Source organism: Populus nigra, chromosome 5 (assembly GCF_951802175.1).
Source record: "Populus nigra chromosome 5, ddPopNigr1.1, whole genome shotgun sequence".
Classification (NCBI taxonomy): Eukaryota; Viridiplantae; Streptophyta; class Magnoliopsida; order Malpighiales; family Salicaceae; genus Populus; species Populus nigra.
In genome coordinates, this window is record NC_084856.1 from 11378606 (window position 1) to 11403715 (window position 25110).

Here is a 25110-nt window from a genome sequence, read left to right on the forward strand (position 1 = left end):
TTAGCATGACAAATTTATAACCACAGTAATCAAGACTGAGCTAGTCTAGAATATTTCATCAAACTCAAGATTCAAATCATAAGATTAGAATAACCTGATAAATAAAAGAGGATTATAAAACCTTTTTTTTAAGTTGACTTTTCAAACTCGTGACTCGAGTCATTAGACCTGAAGCACTCAATCTAAAAGAACCATGAAGACAAATTCTCAATCAATTAATTATTAATGTATGAAATTAAAACAAATTAATTATATAATTTTTTTAAAAAAACAATAATTAAAAGAATAAAAAATAAATATCTTTTGACATCACATTCAGTTCCTCCTCGTGAGTGATAAAATTTTATTGTATCCTCAGAGTATTAGGTTATTTGTATTTATGTCTTTTTGGTTTTGGATATAAATTATCATTTGTTTGAATAAACTGTATCCACTCCATATTCTACCTATCACAACTTCTACAGAGTCTGACTGGTCCAAAATCTATTCAAGAGAGGAGGACCAAACAGTTAGCCCAAGAGGAATTTCTAGCCATTTTATTTTCCAGCCTGAGAAAATGTTTTAGTTGGCCCAAAGAAAACTCCTTGCAGCGACAAAATTGACAAGCATGCCCACACCCCTGAGAAACCCTAGAGCTAGGAGGAGAAACTGAGAGGAGGAGAAAGAAGAATCAATAAACAGAAAAGGCCAAGGCAGTTTCAAATGGCACTTCTCGCGTCTTCAACATTGCCCTCAAGTCCACAATATCAGGCATCCTTTCTTTTCACTGTATTTTTACTCCTACTTATTATGCTATCTATGTGGGTCAAATGGTTTTGCCGTTCAAATGTCAATAGCCATGGGAGAAAAAGGAATTAATTGTTGCTGTTGGTGATCTATGTAATTACAGTTTTACTAGTAAATTTGGAGTTTAATTGTGTTGGACCTTTGTTTATGGCGTAAGAGAGGCAGGCTATGGTGGTTTTGTGAAGAAAAAAAAAATGAAAAATGAAAACCGTGATTGAAAATGTACAGATAAGAAATTGAGGCATGTTTTTTTTCTCTAGATTTTGGTCGGAGTAATGAACCCGGCTTGCCTTGTAGTGTGACTGGCCCAGGTTGATTCAACACCACTATGAAGAAAAATGTTGAATTTGTGATTTTGAATGGTGTGCAAATGGGGTCTAATCGAAATTCTTCAATTTAAATGAAACAGTCTTCAAATCTGCACATATGCATGCATCTTTTTCTTCTTTAAAACCTTTCATGGTGGAATTATGAGTTGTTGTAGTATCCAGAAAATTTGTGCATGGCATTATCTTTGGCCCTTTTTACAGATTAAAGTGTTGAGGAATAAACCCTGTCGATTACGTTGGTGCTTACTGTCACATGCACCTCGCCAAATCTCCCCAACATGTTCGATGAAAGTCACAAAGGCCCATTTTGGTGAACCAAGTAAGGTCAAGCTGCAATTGAATATTGTCAAGGAGAGGTTGTGGCATGCCATCCCCGACTCCGCAAAGGAATTTCCTTGGAGAAAAGCTGAGGATTTGCTGCTTAAGCGATTACTGCTAGTTGGACAGAAGGCATTCAAGTGGTCCCTTGTAATACTTTTCTTGCTTAGTTTTCTAGCCGATGTTATGTATTCCATCTCTAGAAACCGGGAATTGACGATTCCTTTCGGTCTTCTTGCTGGCTGCTTGATGATGGACTTCTTGAAAGAGATATCAATGGAAGTCTTTCAAGCGCCAGAGGTAAATTCCACTTTGTGTTCTTTCCCTGTGTTTTTTCAGTTTGTTTTCAAGGATAAATGAATATACGTGTTGCTTTGTTTAAATGTTTTTTTGTTTTGCCTCTTGAACAGAAAAGAGGGCTGAACTTGCCGCTTCTGGGTATCAGCTGCTGCTTCATCCTTGTGAAGGTCATGTCAACATATTTTACGCCATTTCTTTTGCATGTTGCAAATGGTGGGTTGATGCAAGTTTTGTGGCTTTGGGGTGATTCACTGAAAGAAAACAGTCAATGTAATGAAGAGAATATCTGCACTGGCCAAAATACTTAATTAGCCATGGCTGCAGAGGAATAAACAAGGTCCAGTTCATGAACGGGATATTTGGTTCCCAGTTGTATCCTCAGAGCTATGCATGCAAATAGTTAGCTTGTTCTGCACGTGACATTGCTTTATAATGTGCTACCTGGCATGTTCCATAGACAGTATGTTGTTGTCAGTTTCACGAAAAACATCGGGTTATATTTTATAGCATAGACCCAGGAAAATGTGGAATCACCTAAAATGACATGGAGAGATGGTCTTGTACAGATCTTCTAGAGTTAACTTTAATCCGTTACTGATTGTGAACGGAAGTTCAGGTAGCAGATGCCCAACTTTGTACAACCATTGCAGTGTTGTTTCAAATTCTCGCATGCCAAAACATTGCCGGTTAATTCTACGTTACACATGACATGATACAACAGTCACAGCAAAGTAAGAAACCTCCAGAGGCTATGATTTTGAACCTCATCAATTATCATATCCTGTTGTTTATACTCTGATGGGACATAGATTATCGGGAAAAAAGAAGGGCAGCCAAGAAAGTGGAGAGAAACCAATCAAGGATCCACGTCTGCAACTGAAAAATAGTCCTTGGCAACGAGTCATTGTTTAAAGTACAAATAAGGCAGGCTTTTCCACTATTCACTTCTACTTTACATTCAGTGGCGTCCATGAACTGCAGATCCTGAAGATGGGAAGACTCGATGCCATACCTCCAGAGCGCAACATTTTCCAGCCTGACATCCTGTATCTTATGTACAGATTCTAAATGGCACTTATTGGAAGGAATTGTAAAGCCACACTTGTTGGCGAGAGATTTATATATATTATATAGGAATTTGCAGGTATAGTTACAGTAGAACACAAACAAAAGAATAACTTATCCTATCTATCTTGCTATTTATTATATCCTGCAATTAAGGAGGATAACATGATGTGATGCATTTCTTATCATCCAGCTGAGTGTGGGATTAATACGAACATGAAGCTTGGAGCGAAAGAATGTGAATAGTGATTGAGAGAGATTTTTAGTGAAAATGTTAGCAATTTGCAAGTGAGATGGCATAAATTGAGGCTGAATAATCTGTGATGCTGCTAGCTCATGAATAAAGTGGTAGTCAAGAGTGATGTGTTGACCTTTTGTGAGAAACTGAATTGATAGTAAGAAAAATCGCACTTTTGTTATCATAAAGGAGTAGTGACTTGAAAAAGAAATGGTGAGGTCATGAAGAAGATGAGTTATCCAAACAAGTTCAGAAGCCGTGTGAGTCAAGGTGCGATACTCAAATTCATAACTAGAATGAGAAACAGTAGGTTGTTTCTTAGCACTCCACGAGATGAGATTGTCACCCAAAAATATTGCGTAACTAAAGGTGGATTGACACGTGTTAGGGCAACCAACCCAATCAGTATCAGAGTAGACAGTGAGACTAGTGGGTGAAGAAGGAGAGACCATAACGAAAAGTGTCTTTGACATACTGAAGGATATGTTTGAGGGCTTGAAAGTGAGGCATCATGGGAGATTGCATATACTGACTTATAGAATTGACAACATAAGTAAGATTAGGACGAGTGATAGTTAAATATTGCAAATCACCTACCATGAAACGAAACAACATGGGATTAGTAAAGGCATCATCATCATTGGACAATTGTTGTGAGAAAACCATGAGAGTCATCGTTGGCTTGCAATCAAGTAGCTGAGCATGGGCAAGGATACCATGGGCTCTTTTGCTGATGAAACATATAAAATTCACTAGTTTCTTCATGACCTAGGCTTTGAGTTTGCAAACTTCTCAACTATCCAAATATCTTTTTCTCCTTTGCCTACCTTTCAAGATCTTGTCTCCAAGGCTGAAAGTTTTGAAATCTTTCAAAAGTCACTTGAAACACCTGCTCTCTCATCTGCTGCCTTTGCTGTCACTAAAGGCAACTTCCATCCAACACGAAATGAAGGCTTTCGCAAGTATCATGACAGGGAAGGAGTATCCTTCATTCTTAGATATGGCAAGGGTCGTGGTAATTCTTATTCACCCCGTTGTTAGATATGCCACAACATTAGACATACAGTTGCACACTATCCTGATCGTTATGCAAAGTCTGCTAACCTTGCCAACATTGCTGAATCCTTCTCTCACTGCTCTTTACTTGACATAACAGTTGATTGGTATATTGATACTGGAGCTACTAGTGCACATATGATGTCAGACTCCTCTCAACTAGACAAGGTTCAATCTTATAATGGTAAGGATTGTGTAATAGTAGGTAATGAAGCATCTTTGCCGATTACTCATGTTGGTACTCTTTTCCCTTCTCTAAACATTAAACTTTGGATGTTTTAGTTGTTTCACGGCTCAAAAAAATCTATTATTTATTAGCAAATTAACTTCTGATTATCCCGTATCTATTACTTTCATTGATACATTGTTTCTCATATAGAATCGCAATACAAGAAAGGTGGTGGCACCCGGTCATCGTCGTAAAGATGGTCTTCATGTGCTAAATCATAGTCAATCCGCATTTGTTTCTTCTCTTAAAAATAATTCTCTAAGTGCCTTTTATGATTTCTGGCATGCATGTTTAGGTCATGTTTCACATTCTATTATTTCATTATTAAATAAAAAGGGTTATCTTTCTATTACTTCTTTAATGTCCACTCCCAACTTGTGTGTTGCTTGTCAGACTGCTAAAAGTCACAATCTACCTTTTAATGCTAATGATGTGCTTCCTATGTCTTGAACCTTATTTACTGTGATATATGGAGCCCTGCTCCTATTAAGTCTTCATCTAATTTTTGTTATTACATTATATTTGTTGATGATTACTCACGTTTTCATATGGTTTTATCCCATGACATTAAAATCTCAAGCCTTTATGATTTTTAAGCAATTTCAAACTCTTGTTGAGGTTCAATTCTCATGCAAAAAAATAAAAAATAAAATTTCAAAGCGATGTGGGAGCTGAATTTATGAGCAATCACTCTCAATTCCATCTTCTTGATTCCAACATTCATCACCAAATGTCTTGTCTTTACACTCCCCAGAATGTTGAATACGGGTTGAATTCTAAATCCCTATAGTTGTTAGAAAGGGATTGCTTAAGACTGAATGATAGCAAATTACCACCTATCAGAAATGTGAGTTGCTCCGGAAATGACTTAAAGAAGCTCATCTCATTTATGAAAAGCATCCGCGAGAATGGGTTTTTGAAGAAATATAGGAGGAAAGTGGAAATCACAAAGGTGTTCGTGCATAATTCTGCAACTAAAGCCTTGATGTATTTTTGGGACCCCGAGTATCGGTGCTTTACTTTTAGGAATATAGATATGTGTCCTAGTCCAATCATCCTGAACTTTATTTCACATCATCATATCTCAAGAAACAACTTTTCCAATCAATAAATGAATACAAGACATTGTACAATTTCATAGAAAAATATTAGAAGTTAGATTCATACATTCCAAATCTTAATGTACTGAAACACACACATAACATTATAAAAGTCTAATAACAGGGTCTTATTGTAAGTGATATTCTTGACATTATTTATATGCTAAATTTTCCTTACAAAAGGATTAATATATCAAAATTACATCTTTATTAATTAACAAAATTAAATCCTAGACATCTACTCATTCAGATCATGGTTGTAAAGTACCTGAAATTAATTTAACATTAAGTATAAATTTAAAACATGAAATTAACATATAAACAATAAGGCAACTCTCAAGATATATTATAAACTCGACTTGTCTTTCAATTATCTTTATAATTTATCGAATAATCTTTTCCAAGGTATATGATATTTTTTTTCTAGTCGTTTCCCAATTATTGTCATTAGTCATTACTAGTGTAATTCTCCATTGATAGTTAATTAATTTCACTGTCTATTTATTAGGCATTAACTTCATCATTTGTTAATTTGTTCTACTACTCATCAGTGGACACCATTTCTATTATAGAATAACTAGTTCCATAACCTATCACTGGGTAAAAGCTCCATTTTAAGATAGCTAGTTTCACTGTTTATTATTGGACATTAGTTCCATTGTCAGATAACTAGGTCTGCTATTCATTACCAAACACTAGCTTCATTACAAGATAACTAGTTCATTGCTCATTACTGAGCACTAGCTCTATTACTGGATAGAGGTCCACTGTCCATTACCAGGCACTAACTCCATTACAGGATAACTAGTTTCATTGCCCATTACTAGGCACTAGCTCCATTACAAGATAACTAGTTCCATTATAAAATAACTAGTTCCACTCTAATCATATTGGAGAAGAAATATACCACATCTATTAAAACCATAACTACTTGATTTGACATAAAAGAATTATCAAAGTGTAAAGCACCTACCCGGGGCCTGTGTTCGTGGTGTTATCCCTTGATGTTGTCCTAAACCGTCAGTCTTCTTATTCCAACAGGAAACATTATCATCATTACAACATGAACACCATTAGAAACTCATATTCATATTTTCCTTTTAAATAATATTAGTTCTTTATTAGCATAATGGTTGACCGGTTCACTTTGGCATAACCAAACAGTTGATCGATTATTACTTAAGTTTCATTAGTGTCCCTAATCGTCGACCAATTCAATCAATTGAATTAGACAGTAGCCAATTTCAATGTTCCTCCTATCAACCGATCATCCAAATCATTTAGCAATCCTAACCAGTTGACCAGTTTGTGCAATTTATCAGATATCAAATTTAGTTTCAGTTTCTTTTCTTTTGTAAAATGGATAATTAAATCATTACCCATCATATCTCATGCTTAAAAATATAATTCAAACACAATATCATTAATTTAAATAATCATCCATTCAAAGTCAAATTTCCATCATGTATATTTCAACTAAAATGTAACATTTCACAATCTAAACACAACCAAGCTTGAAACAAAGTTCTCACCTCTTAAACAGATGAAATTATCGTTTGTTTTTCAAAGTGTTTTTCGCTAGGAAATGCATCTAAATATTTAAAAAAAATATTTTTGATATTAGCACATCATAACGATCCAAAAACAAACAAAAAATATTTTTAAGCAAAAACAATTTAAATTTTTTCTTTCTAAAATGGCGTTTCTACTGTAAAAACAAACAATGTCTTCCTTTTCTAGACTGTGGTTGTATCCCTTGTCTACACAGGATAATTTCATTACCATAATTTTATTACAACCTTTGGATCCACACCTGGATCCCCATATTAATACCTTTCTATTATCTCAGCATATATATATATATATATATATATATTCACTATGGCAAACCAAATTAACATACCTAATCCCCCATTTAATTTTCTACCTTGGCTGAATACCATTAAAATTGCTCATGGTTGCCTTTTTCAATTTTTCTTTTATTTATGTTTCATCATCAACTTAACAAAATTAGTTCCAAAAACATATTTATATGATAATTACATAAACAATTCATATTAATATCCTTCCCTTTTTTATGTCCATTTTGGTCGAACTATATTTAAAGAAACCAAGGGTTTTCTTCAAATCCCATACCACTAAATCATTACAATTAAACTCACTTTCACAAGCTTACATAACCTTAACCAAGATTAAATAAATTTCATTATCTTTTTCCAGTGCTTTTTGGTCGAACATTACATTAGAGGAACCATGGGTTCCTTTTTTCTCTCTCCAAATCTTGATATCAATTTATCATCAATAGATACTAGAACAACCTTGCATACCATTTTTTATATGTTAATTAAGGAAATTACCCCTCTCTTTTATGACTATTTGGTCGAACCTGTGGTCAAAGAAGGAATGCAAGATTCTTTTTTTCAATTTGTCTCAAATTGACATTTGACCCATTGTTTAATTACTCCAATAAACATGTTTCCAACATCAAACGACCTATTCATACAATTAAATTCCGAATCCCATTTTTCCATAATACATAAGAACACACAATCCATTTTAATCCATGTCAAAGCCTCAAATTAAGCTTGCATTGGATTTCCATACCTCTTAAACACAAAAAAGACTTAGGAAGAAGATGGCAAGAATAACAAGTTTTCCATTCACCCTTTTCTGCCCCTCTTCTCCCTTAAAAATCAGGCTCTCAAGCTATAAACACCTTAGAAACTGTTTAATTTCTTAGCTTAGATCTCCTTCCAACACCTTTTCATCCTTTAATCTAAGTGTTTAGATGAGATTTTTGGAACAATTATGAAGAAAATTTGAGAAACCCTCTTCCTCTCTTGGCCAGCCACACTTGGCTTCTTAAGAAAGCCAAGTATGATATTTATATTGGTCAATATCTAACAAAATATGATAATACCCCTCCTATATAATTTGGGTGTATTTCATTTAACAAGGTATCTTGTCTCCTCAACCTTCTAAAATTAATCCATTTTATCATTAAGTTAAAGTTTTTTTAATCGGACATTTTCAATTCTATCCCTCTACATATATAAAATGTTGATTTTATATTTTAAAATTAAAAATCAAATTAAATTAATAATATAATTAATTTTTCTAATTGGATTAGGATTGAATTAAAGTATTTAATTCATGATTTTTACTTTTATATAATCCTAATTGGATTAGGATTGAAATAAATTCTTTAATTAAAATATTTTAGAAAAATATTTTTCTAAATAAAGAGAGTTTTTAAGCCAAAACATTTTATTTCATTAATCATAAAATAGTTTAGGATGTTAATAAGAATTTTAATATGATTAATTTTTTATTAAATTTTGAAAACTGTTTTTTCAAGAAAATTGTATTTAATAAAATTTATTGAGTTAGGAGAATTATCAAATTGGATTTGATTTAATATTTCTAAGTGTTAGAAATATTATCTTAAAATTTCACATAAAGCCAATAATTAGAATTGGAGCATGCGATATTTTTATTTATGCATATTAATGTGTTATTATATGTTATGGATGGTTATAAACAATTAAAGACAAATGTGATTGTGTTTCTATGGTTGAATGGTTGTAATATTAAATAGGACATGTGTGTCCCGTCTTTTATCTATTTTTCTTCTGGGTTGTAAAAATATTTTCTCATCTAATTCCCCTATAACATAACTCGATGTTTCTTATTCAATTATGTAAATGTTATGTAATTTAGAAATTTAGATAGAAAAAAAATATTTTGTAATTCAAGATGAAGAAAGAACAACGAAAAAGGCTACAACCATGGTGCTTACAAGGGACTTGTAAAGATTTGTAGCAACTACTTAGATTTTGACCTAATTACCTTTGATGGCTTGAGTAAACTAGTCTAGATATGCCCATAATCATCCAATTAGAATGACATGCTAGAGGTGTATATTTATACGTAAATGTTATGTATGATATATCACTAATGCTAGGGAATGAGACTTAATTAAAATAATAAATCTCTCTTAAATATATTAAGTACATGTTGAGAACATGATTTGTTTTCTTTTGATTTTATATGCATAAAACTACAATTCTATTTATAGATAACTTATTGAGCTACTCAAGATTATTGTTAATCGAATATATTTCATGCTATAAAATTATATTCTACTTAAATAACTTATATGATTTGGATGAGTTACTTATGATCATATAAGAATAGAGGTAGTAGTTAGGAAAAAATATATATGATTTTTTAGACAAAGAGTTGTCACCTAACTGATCTAGAAATTACATAAAAATTTAATTGATAAGTTATGTTAACTACCTAATTTAATTTATTTTAATTTGTTGAGTTACTTAAGATCACATAAATTAAATGAGATCTTATTCCACTAGGAGATCTAAGCGAGATTTCCTGAAATAATAGTGAGAGTTTTTAATTTACAAGAAAATAGTGGGAGATCAAATTATGATTAAAGACCTTATCTAAATTTGGTTATAAATACTTATGCATGAAATCAATATTCGTTATCTTTACATGAATAGGTTGATAGATTACCATGAGTAAAAATAAATATATCCCTATGTAGCATACTTGATGCAAATAAATTGACAGAACTAAACTTTTTAGACTAGTACCGAAATGTGAGAATTGATCTTAAACAAGAGAGAATGTAATATGTTCTTGAAAATTTTATTCCTCTTGTCCTTAATGAGGACACTAATAACAAAGTTAGGGTTGGTTATCAACATCATATTGATTATGATGAGTAGGCTATATGTGTGATGTTAGCCAACATGTCACTTGAACTTCAAATATAGCATAAGAATATGAATGCCTATTTAATACTATGCATATCAAAGAGTTGTTTGATGCACTAAAAGGTATGAAACCTCTAACAAATTATTCCATTGTAAGATAACAAAGAGTTCCTTAGTGAACACCCATGTGTTGAGGATGATTAATTATTTTTAGAAATCATGCCAATTAGAATTTTTCATGGATCATGAATTAAACATTGACTTGGTTTTGCAGTCTAAGCATAGAAGCCCATTTGGGACAAGAAGAATGACAAGGGTAATTTTCATTATTGCAGCATGGAAAGCCATTATAGAAGAAACTACAAAGATTATCTTGCAACCATGAAAGCTGAGAAGCTTATTAAAGCTTTCATTTCAATATGCTTATTTATTGAATAAAAGAAAAATAGACATATATGTAGGAAATAGAGTAATGGTCTGCATTAACTTTGCTAAAAAGGCTAATATAAGAATTTGATAATTTTTATTTTGTTCTAGCACTTTTTAAAAGCATTGTATCCATTTCTGAATGGATTTAAATTTATTATTAAGGGCAAAAAATTTTTCCTTCTATAATAATGTTATTTATTATGAATCTGGTACTTATATAAATGATTTGTATATATTTGATCTTAAAATTTTCAGGTTTAATATAAATAGCAAGAAACACATATTAGATAATCAATATCCATATTATTTATGACATTATAGATTAGGTCATATTAATGAAATAAGAATCACTAAGTTATATAAAGAATGATATTTGGTCCTTTTGATTATGAATGATATGAAACTTGTAAAGCTTGTTTTTGGGTAAATAACCAAATCCCCATTATTAAAAGAGTGAAAGATCTAATGAATTTTTAGATCTAATATATACATGTGTATATGGATCAATAATGATTCGTGCCATAGATGAATGTATTTGTTTCATCATTATTGATCATATTGGATATAGTCATGTGTATTTGATGAAAATCTGAATCATTTGAAAGGTTAAAAGAATTCAAAAATGAAGTTAAAATACAAATAAGAAAGAGTGTTCAGATACTTCGATTAAATTAAGGTGTCAAATACTTCAACCAAGATTTTCAAGATTATTTACAAGAGAGTGAGATTCTCTCATATTGGAAACCTCCTAGAATACCACAACATAATGAAGTTTCTAAAAGTAGAAATTACACCCTACTGAATATGATGTAGTCCATGATAAGTTATACAAACCTTCCACCTTCTTTCTAAAGCTATGCCTTATAAACTACTACTTACCTTTTAAAAAGGATTCCATCAAATTATGTTGTTAAAATTTCATATGAAATATGGAATGGTTAAAGACCAATCTTATGATACTTAAATATTTGAGATGTGACACTTATGTGAAGCATATTGTATCTAAAAAACTATGAGTTAAGTTGGATAAATGTAAGTTTATGAGATATCCAAAAAAAAACTATTGGATATTATTTATATCATCATGTTGAGCAAAAATTTTTTCTCAAAATATACTACTTATATAAAAAAAGAATTTGTTATTTAAAGAAGTAGTGAGAGGAAAATAAAACTTGAAAAAGTTCAAGAACCACAAATGGAACCTGAATTTGATGCACATTAGATGTTTAACTTAAAACTCAAGAAAAATAAGAACTTCATAGATATGATAGGACATATCATACACCAATGAGATATGAACTTCTCATGAAAGCTGAAAAATGACGAGTTATTTATACTTGATGAACCTACTAATTATATGAAACCAATATCTAATATTGATTCTAAGAAATGGCTTGAAGTCATGAAATCTAAAACAGATTCTATGTACCGATAAGGTATTGACCTTTGTTGATCCACCTGAATGGATAAAGCATATTAGATGTAAGTGGATCTTTAAGAAAAAGACTGACATGGATAGAAATATATAAACATACAAAGCTAAAATGGTTACTAAAGGTTATAGACAAAGACATATAGGTTGACTTCATGAAACCTTTTTGTCGTTAACTATGGTAGAATTCACAAGGATATTGCTTTCTATAGTTACATACCATGATTATGAGATTTTGCAAATAGATATCAAAACTATATTCCTTAATGAAAATCTTCAAGAAGATATGTATGTGACACAACCTGAAAGTTTTGAATATAAGGAATTTGCTAATAAAGTATATAAGCTATAAAAATTCATTTATAGACTTAATTAAGCTTCAAAGAGTTGGTATATCCATTTTAATGAGATAATCAAACAATTTGATTTCATCAAAAATATGTTTGAGCTTTGTGTTTATAAAAAGGTTAGTGTGAGTTGAGTCATTTTTCTAATATTATATATAGACAACATATTACTAATAGGAAATTACATTTCTTTACTCTATTTAGTAATGATATGATTATCCAAGAATTTCTCCATAAAGAATATAAGAGATGCAATCTATATAATGGGAATAAATATCTATAGAGATAGAAAAAAATATGTTGCTTGGTTTGTCCCAATCTACGTACATAGACAAGATGTCAAAATAGTTTAGTATAGAAGAATCCAAAAGTGGATACTTACCTGTTTCATAAAGGAAATGACTCTATATATACTTTGGATATCATATCCATAATGTATGCGATACAATGTACAAGATCATATGTATCCAATCTAGGTGAAGGTCATTAAAAGATATTAAAAAAAAACATTCTTCAGTACTTGAGAAGAACTAAATATGTTTTTTTGATCAATGGAGGAAATGAACTAGTAGTTCATGGTTATATGGATGCTAGTTTTCAATCAGTTATTAAAAAATAGAAAATCTAGCCTAGTTATATTTTACTCTAAATAATGGTGTTGTGAGTTGGAAGAATTTTAAATAATAGACTAAAGAAGATTCTATAACTAAATTTTAGTACACATTTGTAATTGAGAGAATAAAAGAGGTTGTTTGGATCAAGAAGTTTTTCACTAAACTAGATGTGGTTCTTAGTATTATTGATCCAATAACCCTGCACTATGATAACAATATAGTCATTGTATAAGCAAATGAACCAAGGTCTCATCAATGATTTAAAAATACACTTAGATAATTTCATTTGATTAGAGAATTATAGAAAGAAAAGATGTAAAGATACATTGAGTACCCACTGAAGAGAATCTTATAGATCCTCTTATTAAGCTAATGTCCCAATAAAATCATTTTTTTCAAGTAGAGTGATATAATATTTGATACATGAGTAATTGGCTTTAATGCATGTATTGTTAGTATATATGCCCTGTAACCAATTAGTTGGTTATACATGACATTGATTTTGTTCATGTAAATATATTTAATTTTTAATAAAGGTGTTATTTATCTTTAATATTAATTAAATATTTGATTAATGAATCTAGAGTAAAGTTAAAGTCATTGAGACAAAAATACTTTACAAAGGAAATTATTAAGTTGTTATAATTATGAGATTCTTATTGCATCAATGTATTGTTTCTAAATATTCCTGGTCAATACTATATTAAGAGTGGATATTGATTAAAGTCATTAAAATTGGTACATATTATGTTTTTTTAATAAAAGGAAGCAATTATTCTCTTAAGCTGGTATAAGGGATACATAGAACTAATATATAGGTGCTTGTTAGATGATATATACACTAAACTGACCTGTATGAGAATTTCATATGGAGAGATCACTTATGTCTATAGAAAGACTCATCTGACGATTGTGTAAGTGATCCTTATACTTGAGACCACTAAGTTATCTTATATATAAAATGTTATACTTCGATTCTGATATACCGATGATATTGAGTATAACATGAACTATATGAATGTATTTAAGTAATTAAAAGATGTTTCATTATCCTAGGTGAATTAAAGAAAATGCTTTATCTATTCTCAAATAGTATTGATTGTAAATCCTTACACAATATCTTTCTTCAATCAATCAAGAGGAATATAGGTGGACTTAAATGTTGTCTTCCATCTAATCCTTATGCCATTGCTGATGTTTTCCCCTACTAGGGTTGCAGTTGCACAACATAGGAAAAATCTAGCTGAGAAGATTTCTTTGAAGCTGCTGCAGCATTCACTCCAAGGAGGCAATACTTGACAAGAAGTAAAGTTGCTGCCACCTCTATATTTGGATGACCAGGGATGTCATTAGGAATGAGTGGACGACCTTCCAAAAACTCCTCCTCGACTGACTCCAGGATTCAGGGCAGCACCCCCTCTTCTTCCCTTTGAAATATTATGCACTTGTAGAATATTGGCCAAGGAATATATCCTTATGTCTAATCTGGGCTTTACTTATATTGTATGCTGTTGTTGCCTTCATAGGTCTGTATTATAGTTGGTGCAGTTTATTGCTGGTTTGGGTTGTGCCTCTTGATTTGGTTCCTTTCCTCTGTTAGTCTTGTCTACTGGCTTTGTATTTTTATTGCTGGCTTGTTGCCTCTATTATTCTTCTGGGAGGCCTGTTTTCCTTGGACAGTTGGTTTGCAGGCTTTGTGGCTACTGATATGCTTGTGGCCCTGCTGGTTGGGTTGGTTAGAAGCTGTTGACTTATCTGTCCTGTTTTGAGCCTGTGTGGGGTCTCATGCAGGTGGGTTTTGTTGCTATTTGCTCCAGAATAGGAGGCTGCTTATCCGATCCTGGTGTGCCCTGTTGTGGGGCTTTAGTTACTCAATGCTATTGGTTTGAAGACAGTGGGTCCAGGCTGTCTTGATGTTGTTTTGTTGTTGGTTGTATTTTGCCTTTCTTGTTCGGCTTAGTAGGAGCATGTTCCCCTAGGCTTTTTTTTTTCTATTTTGCCCTGCATGAGGGCTGTTCATGCTTTTGTATATGGGATCCTATCCCCTTTCTCTGGCTGGCTTGTGCTGGGGAGAATGTTCCCCTGCACTTGCCTTTTATGTTTGCTAAGGTTTGTTCAAGGAAGTCTGTTTCCTTTGTTGGTGCATGTAATGTTCTGCTGGTTTCCAGCTTGTACCGCAAGCTTGTCTTGCTCTTTTTGATCTATACAATTCTTACATTTGATAAAAAAAAAATCTAGTTGAGAAGCCTGGCCTAGATGTTTATGTCTTAGCCCCTCGTCTCCCCTTAGTTATGTAAACAATCCTGGTCTTGTAGGGTTTATTCTTATGTAATGTTTTTCATTTTATAAACTTTATTTTTATATTTCATTTCTTGTGTAGTTTGTATAAATCCAACGTCTATAGTAAAAATGTCATGCATGGTCTAAATCCTTAAAACTTTTTTTTAAAAAAGTTTGTATGGATCCAATGTTTATACTTAGAGGAATATGTAGGCGGAAAATCCTTTAGAAAGTTAGTGTGGTTCCAACGCTTATACTAATGCCTCTACACATAAAAAAAATATATAAATTTTCTAAGTTTGCCCAACCTTAGTAGGATTCACCCTTTTCTTTGAACTGAGAGCAAAACGAGGTTATAGGTATATCATTGTCTGGATGAATTCTTGATGACTTGGTGACATGCCCCTAGGCATTTCATGGAGATTGATATTATTGCACTAAGAAGATCAAGTCAAATACCTTGGAGAGTGTGGGGCTATTAACCTAGGAATACCGTGTCAATATCTGCCAAAACGAGTTGTGCAATCATATTAAGGAGACCGAGTCAATCTCATCCTTAGTGAGTTTGGGTCTATTTCCCATAAAGGTATCATATCGATTCCTGGCAAGTTGAGTTGTGCAATTGTACTAGAGAGACAAAGCCAGTCCCATCCTTGGTGAGTTTAGGGCTATTTCCCTGAGATATCGTGTTGATCCCCTAAGGTGAGTTGTGTAATTGCACTAAGAAGGCTGAGACAATCCCATCCTTGGTGAGTTATGCAATCGCACTAAGGAGACCGTGTTGGTCCCTGTCAAGGTAAGTCGTGCAATCACATTAGGAAGACCGAGTTAATCCCATCCTTCGTGAGTTTGGGACTATTTTCTTGGATTGATTTCATGTAAATCTCATCTTTGGAGAGTTGTGCAATTGCACTAGGTAGACTATGTCAATCCCTTCCAAGGTAAATTATGCAATCGCACTAGCGAGAATAAGTCAATTCTTTCCTTGATGAGTTTGCGGCTATTGCCCTGGATTGATTCTATGTCAATCACATCCTTCCAAAGTAAATCATGTAATCACACTAGAGAGACCGAGTCAATTCCTTCATTGTTGATTTTGAGGCTATTGCCCTAGATTGATGTCATGTCAATCTCATCTTTGGAGAGTTGTGCAATTGCACTAGAGAGACTATGTCAATCCCTTCCATGGTAAATTATGCAATCGCATTAGGAAGACTAAGTCAATCTCATCCTTGAAAGGTTAATGAGAGGTCCGTGATATTACTTGGAGAAAATGAAAACATCATTACTTTGAATAAATAATATATATATATATAAAAGAAACTTACATTCTTAATCATTGACTATGATACATTTTTATTGCACTTTAAGGTATAATTAACTTGATGACTTGGGTATCCAACTTGTATTGAGATCATGGTCTCAGTTCTATAGGTGAGGAGAATATAGAGTTTCTCTAGTACATTTCTTCTAGGTAGTTGACTTGTTTCCCCTTAGATAGTTTCTAAAAAGACTTCATATGTTTTACGGCCTGAACCAATATTTTATTTGTACTTGTTGAAAACTTTTAAGCTTTCAAGGTTTTAACAACATTCATGAATTTGACAAAAAGTGTGGCCTGGATTTGTTTGTCTCACCAAGTCCCTAGGTAAGTAGGAGAAACCATGTTATGACTTAAAACCACAAAAATGTTGTATGGCCTTCTGATTCTTTTATAAATAGTGCACATCTAGTATTCATAGTATATCATTCCTTCCAAGATGATTAGGAATATTTTTCATAATTAAAGTAGTTTTTCATGTTGAAGGAACTTTATTGATATCATCAACAAGATTATAATCTCTTGCTTCTAGCAATCTGGTCCATTCTCTCATTAAAAATCAGTTATAAAATAATAATTGATGGCTTTTTTTTTATCATTTCTAGTAGATGACGCCAATAATGATGTGACCAAAAAAAATCTAAGGAGCTTAGGAGTAAGGTTTATGTGTTGTAATCAATTAATCTCTTGGTTCTAGTAATCTAGTTTATTTTTTTGTAGATTACTAGTATCTGCTAAATATCATTTTTTATATATTTAAAGACTCTCAGATACTTAAGTAAGTATATTTTTAAAGAAAGAAATACAATGATATTTTAGAGAGATAGACTTTCAAAAAATATATGATAAAAATATTGAGAATGAAGAAATTGTAAACTTGATGCTTAAAGGATTCATGGGGTATATATACCCTATTAGTCTTGTATTTTTATAGACATAATAAACTTGAAAGTAATTTTCTTCTAATAGTATTAATGAGTAATAAATATATATTACACATCATTAATATTTATGGAAAAATGATAAGTCCTTATAAAACTTTTATAAGGATGTTGAGAGATGAGTATCCTTGAACTTAACATTTTATATTAAGATTCATAAGAATAAATAAATGAAGTCTTGTGACCCCAAATGAAGTCTATTAAGATTATTAGTTCTATATCCATTTGGGCTTGACATGATGTCGAGCCTAAAAATATTGGGTTTGGTAGCTCGCTCAATCCAAGTGTACATGAGCTCAATACATAGCTAAACCTAATAATATTAAATTTGGTAGCTCGCCAGACCTACATGTACCTCACGCTGAGCTCAAACATTTTGAGTTATCAATTTTTTTTATTTTTTATTTAATCTTTTAAATATGAACTTTGACAAAAAAAAAAATTATTTATCCATCAATTTTTTTTTTTTAACTCTTAGCCTTGCTAGAATTCTATAGCCATAACAAATCCAGATTCGTCGCACGGACTCGCTACTTGTAAAAAAGTATACTAACGATATACCCGTAAAATGAAGTTAAATTCAGGTCCAAACATGACAAGTAATCGCTACACTTGGCAATTTATAGACTGAGTTATTGTGCGAATTGACCTTTTGCTATCCTTTCCATAAGACATCGCGACGAAGCATGGTCCAAGATCAGCCAGCGTCATAATTCACGAAAGTACACAGTTATGTTACTACAAAGCAGAAATATAAATCAATTATCGAAAATTTAACAAACGTGGCCCCAGATTCGGAACCAGGACTAATAATTTATGACGGTTCCAGACTTCAACTTGAATAGGAGCCAGGACTAATAATTTATGTTTGTCCTAAACCTACCACACCGTATAAAGGCAATTGTTTTTTATTTTATTTTATTTTTTTACAGGAGTTAAGACCAGCATTTATGAGTCATCACATGCACCATTAATACCCCTACCAATTTAGTTATTAACCAGGGAGGGAATTTCTCACCTTCCAAAAACCCTAATGGCAACGACAACGGTATTCAAATCGTTTTGAAAACTGTGATCCCTCTTCGCAAGAGAGCCGAATCGATCTAAAAGAAATCCAGTCCCAACAATGAGCAGCTGGAAGGAGTTGAGAGTCGCAGATACCATATATGAAGAAGAATACGAACATTCTTCTTCCTCCCCTTCTCTCTCTCTCTCTGATCTTTCTTCTCCTCCAACACCCCTCCACTCTACAGTAGAGTCATGGTATAGTATTTTCTTTTACACATATTTTTTTATTCAATGTTATTTTTATTTTTTATCAGTTAAAAGAACATCAATATATATATACCTGTGTATGAAAGCACTTCTTTTTGTTGTCATAAATAAATATAATAGGTCACTGGCGACTGGGCGAAAAACGGATGTCTTGATCTATGTCATGGGAACTTGTTTCCATCTGCACAAGGTCAGTTGATTCATTTGGTTTATTGTTTGATCTAGTAATATTACCTACCGGTGCATTATTGTTCCTATTTGAAGTTGGATTTACCAATATATATATTTTACTTTATTTTTCCAATGAATTATTTAGTGCTCATGAAAACAATAAACAGAAATTGAAGTTAGTGAGAAAGACTTGGAAGATAATTCAAGTAATTTCAACTGGAAATTAAATAATGAGCATGAGTATTTGTTGCGAGGTGTTGCCAGAATATTACAAGATTGGATCCTATGCCACTATGATTAGAATGGTCTGTCTGTAGCTAAAACTGAGATGCAATTTGGCCAATGAGGTATAAGATCGATAATGTTAAAAAAATATTCAATGTGATTCTATCGCATGGGAGTGGGAAGTGATTAAAAGAAAACTACCCTAAATTTTGCTAAGAGAATAGTACCACCCCTTCGGAAGAGAGGGTCTAGGTTCAAAGCCCTTAGATTTAATTTTCACTGATTTACAAATCCCTCGATCGATCTTGAACCAAGCACGAATGTGTCTGTTACTGTAATTTTAAGGTAGATTTTTTAAATAATAAACAAGACAATAGTAAGTAGATACTATGGTTGTGTAATAATCAGATACATTTCTTCCATGCAAATTAAGTTTTCCCACAAAATTTCAATTGCCCCATTAATGAATCTATGGAGGGTAAGACGGAGGTTTGCCCTCTAGGAAAACCAGTTGTTGCTTATTTTATTTTAGAGATGGTGGCTTATTGTGCGCTTGAAGCAACTTTCTCTTGGATCTCTTCATTTTTGTCCAAAAATCATGAATAGTAGCAATTAATGAAAAGTCATGGTGCCGTACAGTAGTATACATTATCGAAATCTTTTTCATAGGATCCGCTGACATCGAGGAGCTCTTATTTAAGACGTCGACTGGCGGGGCTCTCCGAAATAACTCTGACATTAAACATAACGCCCGAAACATTTGCTCTAGCAGCAGACTTCTGCTATGGCACCCACGTTGTCATAACGCCGTTCAACGTTGTTCCCTTGCGAATAGCAGCTGAGTTACTTGGCATGACGGAGACGAACGGGAAACACGAAGAGAACTTGAATCAGATAACGGAAACGTATTTCCTTCGGGCCATCACCGTTGAGAGGGAGTTAGCGAGGGTTATTTTCTGTTCCTGCTTGCGGTTGCTTCCAGAGGCTGAAACGACAGCGTTTTTGGTCAGTAGGTGCGTTGAAGCGTTAAATTCGACGGGAGAGAGCGATGAAATGCTGGATGGTTGTGTTGACGACGTTATAAACCTGGCAACCGACGATTTTCAAATAGTCGGTGAGTGTATGCAATGTAGGTTTGAGAGCCACGACGCGCTGTATAGGATTGTGGACCTTTACATTCAGGTACTTTCGCTAGCTGTTCACATTTAATTGGTTTTCAAATGCCTTCTCTTTTGTCTTTTATTTAGTAAAAGGTCAAACCTAAAAATAAAAGCAATCTTTCTTCAGAAGGCAATGTTCGAACTTCTGTTTTATATTCACGAGTTCTGCTTCCTGATCTTAATTCGTTCATGCTTTACAACTTGTACGTACAGCTCCTGAAGGGTTAATTTATTTTCATCCTAGTTTGCTCTTCTCCCTGATCTCCTGCTTGGTAATTAGGAGGTAAATTTCTTTTTGTTTTTCACCACATGCAGGAACATAGTAGCACGATAACAGAAGAGCAGAAGTTTGAAATCTGCAATTTCATAGACTGTGATAAGCTCTCAACTCAATGTCTCATACACGCAGTGCAAAACCCTAGGCTGCCTTTAAGATTCATAGTACGAGCCATGATGGTCGAGCAGCTAAACACTCGCCGGACAGTCTTGACAACCCCCACCACAACTAATCACCATTATACACGCAGTCATCTAACTAGAGGCTCCATGACTCTGGGCTCAATCCTCCGACGAGATGCAGCAGCACGAGAAGCAGCTCAACTCAAGGTAGAAATGGACTCTACAAACTCACGAATTGAGAGCTTGGAAAAAGAGCTATCTCGCATGAAAAAGCTCTTGCGAAAGTCTGAAAAGAAAAGAAGTTCAATGGAGAAGAAGCCTCTACAGAAGTCAGAGGTGGAGACAAGAGCGGTGATGAAGGAAAAGGGTTCGAAGCTTTTGCTTGAATCTGAAGAGGAAATCAGAAGAGTTCTGGAGTACTCAAGCTTGCATAAAATTTCGCACAAGTCTGTAATGGAAGAAAGAAGTTTGGCAAAGTCGTCATCTAGGTCTGCGAGTTTCCACCATGAATCGAGGGACGCTAATAAGATAGAAAAAGGTGAAAGAGGATCTGCTTCTTTTTCCGGGTTTCGGCTGCATTTTGGGAGAGAGAAAATGGAAGGGTCTTCACGTTCAAAGTATACAGGTAATATAAATGGCAAGGGATTGATTGACAGATTAAAACGCACATTATGGGTGTCCAAATCTGATTCAAAGTGCAACTCTCGGAGTAAATACACAAATACAAATGGAGAAAATTAAAGACGCTGGCGTGACCAAAGACGAAGCTCCATTTCACAAGAGGACTCGCTCGCTCTATATACGGGGTAGCTCTTTGTTTTCTTGGTTTTCTCCCCCCTTAAGTTCTTGAATTTTTGTCTAATCCATTTAATTCCTAACATAAATGTATAGGCTTGCTTCCATTTAAGATCAAGATTTGTAATATTAGCGGATATAAAAGTAGTTTTCTTCTTCTTCTTCATCTCTTTCTTTCCCCTCTAAATTATAGATAACTTGGAAAGGATTGATCCTATCATATTTCTTGGAACATGCATGATCTATTATCTTTGATAAATTATGACCTTAAAATTTAAATCAATGTATAAATAGGATTTGATTGATTAAATCTTTAATCAAAATAGAAACCAAAATTTAGTGTTGTAATCCTTCTCTTTCCTTTAGAAGACTAACACTATATATTTCAAAAATAAAAACAAAAGACATGTGATTTTTAATTATGCAATAAAAGATTGACAAATGGCTTACTAACAATTTGATTGGTGGCACCATTAATATTCATTATATCAGGCACAGCTGATATTTGCAAACTTCAACACTATATTTTTGCTAAAAAAACCAAGTAAAATTTTTATTTTCTGAAAAACTAAGTTGACTTGAGAGATTTCATGGTCAAGCATTCTAGAAGATCCTTGTAATTCTTTCATTGGAAGAAGTTTTTTTAATTAGTCTTTGTAAAAAATAATTCAAAGTATTATTAATTTTAAATTATTAATTTTCTTATTTTGAAATTGATTCTACTAGTAATCCTAATTATGAATTTATTAGTTATAAATTGACTTGTATGTCGATTTCTTTTTCTTTCTCGAATAACAAGGTCTTAGAGTTAGAATTTCAAGAGATTCTTCTTCATTCTAATTACTTAACCTTTATTATTTAACAATTCACTACCAGTAATTCGTTAAATAGCAATGGATTTACCGACGGAATATTTCTGTCAGTAATTTGAGGTCAAAATTACCGATGAAAACTTTTCCGACTGAATTACGGACATAAAAGTTTTCAAATTAAAAAAAAAAGTAGGTTACTGACGTGGAGGTTTTGGTAGGGTTATTTTTACCGACAGAATCACCGACGGATTCAAAATGACAGCCCATACAATGACATGACCGGTTCACCGTTTAAAATGTCAACGAAATCACCGAGGGATTCGAAATGGCAGATCCGTATGGTAACGTGTTGATTTTTCTGTCAGAATCAGTGACGACATCACCAACGGAAAAGTCGTCGGTGAAACCGTTGAAAAAAGTTAATATATGTCCTTTCTGCCGACCTTCTGCTCCCCTATTTCTTCTTCTTCTTCCTAATCCCAACTCTCCCTATCTGCAAACAATCAATCCCCCCTCCCCCTCAAACAAAAATCTCCCCCATCTCAACACAACAAGTTATATTTCTTGAAGTTTTGTGGTCACAGCATCCGTGTTCTGATTTACCCACGGATTTTATCAATTTTTATAAGTAATTCTATCTTTTAAATTTTAACATTTAATTAAATGCCAATTTTATTGTTTTTTTTAGTATATGTATTTTGTTAGTAGATGTACATGTTTTATTGTTATTTCTCAAACAAACTTGTAGTATATGAATGTATAATTCTATACCTGTTATGGTTTGTTTTAGATTTTGTAAGATTGTATTTGTTTGTAAATTGTTAAAACTTTATGGAACTACCGAATTACATATGCTGTTTTGAAATAATTAATAGCTTGCTTAATGGGTCTGTTTAAACTTTTATCAATGGTATTGCGGAGTGGTAAATTTTATAAATTTATATATATTAATTTGTATGGACGTTGATAAATGATAGTTAATATTTAATATTTATGAGAAGTTGTGATTAGTTTGTTAGAGTGGCAAGCAATATTTTTGCAAGTTTATTTACCTAACTTACTTAATTAATACATGATGTCATCATAATTTTATAGAGGTTCGATATAAGTCATGGATGATCGTTCATGGATGTATCGAGATTCACCCTAAGGATTGCAGAGGATTGATTATTGTAACGGGGTTTAGGGTTTTATTAATTTCATAACATTTATTCCCAGAAATTTTACTGCAGGCGGTATTAGGTGTCCATGCAGGAAGTGTCAAAATTAAAAATATCTGCATCTAGATGTGTAATGATGCCTCTTCTACACAAAGGGTTTATGAAGAATTACCAGTGTTGGTATGCACATGGAGAAGTATTTGTTAGTAAGAGGAGAATGAGAGAAACGATGGTTAGGTCTACTTCTAGTGCTAGCAACGTGCATGAAGCGGCAAATGACAACACTAATCCTTATAGAAATATGGTTATGAATGCAATGAGAATGAATCAAGGTAATGTCAGTCAATGTCCAATCGTAGAAGAAGAACCTAATGCAGATGTAGGTAAGTTTTTTGATTTGTTGAAAGATTCTGACGAACCATTATGGGATGGCTGCACGAACCAAAGTAAATTATCGGCCGTAGCACAAATGTTCACCATCAAGTCAGATCACGGGTTGAGTGAGGCGCGGGTATGACAAGATTATTGAATGGGCGAGAAGCATTTTACTTGAAGGGAACAGGCTGAAAGAGAACTTCTATGTTGCGAAGTCCATGATGAAACCCCTCGGTTTAAGATACCAAAAGATTGACATGTGCCCTAAGTTCTGCATGTTATACTACTTTGAAAATGCTGAGATGACCAAGTGCATGACATGTGGGCATTCCCGTTACAAACCTAAAACTAGAAGGGGAAAGACTCTAGTGGCATATAAAAAACTTAGATACTTTCCGATCACACTTAGACTACAAAGGTTATTCATGTCACCAAGGACTGCTGAGCACATGATGCGGTTGATGGAGTGATGGTGCATCCTTCTGACGGCGAAGCGTGGAAACTCTTTAACAGTGTGCATCCTTAATTTTCAGCTGAATCAAGGAATGTGCGTCTTGGGTTGTGTACAGATGGATTCAACCCATTTGGGTCATTTGCTGCTACTTATTCTTGTTAGTCGGTCATACTCACAGTTTATAACTTGCCACCGGGAATGTGTATCAGGCCGGAGTTCATGTTTCTATCTACTGTCATACCCGATCCAAGTAGCCCGGGGCAGAATATAGATGTTTGTCTTCGACCGTTGATTGATGAGTTGACGCAGTTGTGGTCCTCCAAAACTCTGACTTATGATATATCGAGGAAATAAAATTTCCTTATAAGGGCAGTTTTGATGTGGACTATCAATGATTTTCCAGCTTATGGAATGCTTTTTGGTTGGAGCACGCATAGAAAACTCGCATGTCCATACTACATGGAAAACAGCAAGGCATTCACGCTAGCAAATGGAGGTAAAGCTTTTTTTTTTACTGTCACCGTCGCTTCTTGCCACTTAATCACAAGTACAGAAAGAACATAAAAGCTTTCTTTGTTGGGAGAGTTGAAAAAGATGTTGCATCCCCGCGTCTTTCTGGTGAAGAATTGCATGATGTTGTATCAGAGTACGGTGACATTGTGTTTGGCCTTCAATCAGGTAAGCAAAAGTTTCCTGGTTATGGTTTGACCCATAATTGGGTAAAGCGAAGTATCTTTTGGGAGCTTTTTTATTGGAAGAC

At 33.4% G+C, this 25110-nt stretch overlaps 2 protein-coding genes across 2 annotated transcripts; both read left to right on the top strand.

Moving 5' to 3' along the window:
* The first annotated feature begins 439 nt into the window (after window positions 1-439).
* LOC133693295 (uncharacterized) lies at window positions 440-2189 on the top strand. The gene is made up of 3 exons (XM_062114482.1): window positions 440-750; window positions 1317-1733; window positions 1844-2189. The coding sequence occupies exons 1-3, from the start codon at window positions 703-705 to the stop codon at window positions 2039-2041; spliced, it is 663 nt and encodes a 220-aa protein (XP_061970466.1). The 5' UTR covers window positions 440-702; the 3' UTR covers window positions 2042-2189.
* A 16305-nt stretch (window positions 2190-18494) lies between these two features.
* On the top strand, window positions 18495-21715 carry LOC133695361 (BTB/POZ domain-containing protein At3g49900). Its single transcript, XM_062117309.1, has 4 exons — window positions 18495-18787; window positions 18920-18989; window positions 19865-20377; window positions 20671-21715. The coding sequence occupies exons 1-4, from the start codon at window positions 18651-18653 to the stop codon at window positions 21493-21495; spliced, it is 1545 nt and encodes a 514-aa protein (XP_061973293.1). The 5' UTR covers window positions 18495-18650; the 3' UTR covers window positions 21496-21715.
* The last annotated feature ends 3395 nt before the right edge of the window (window positions 21716-25110 follow it).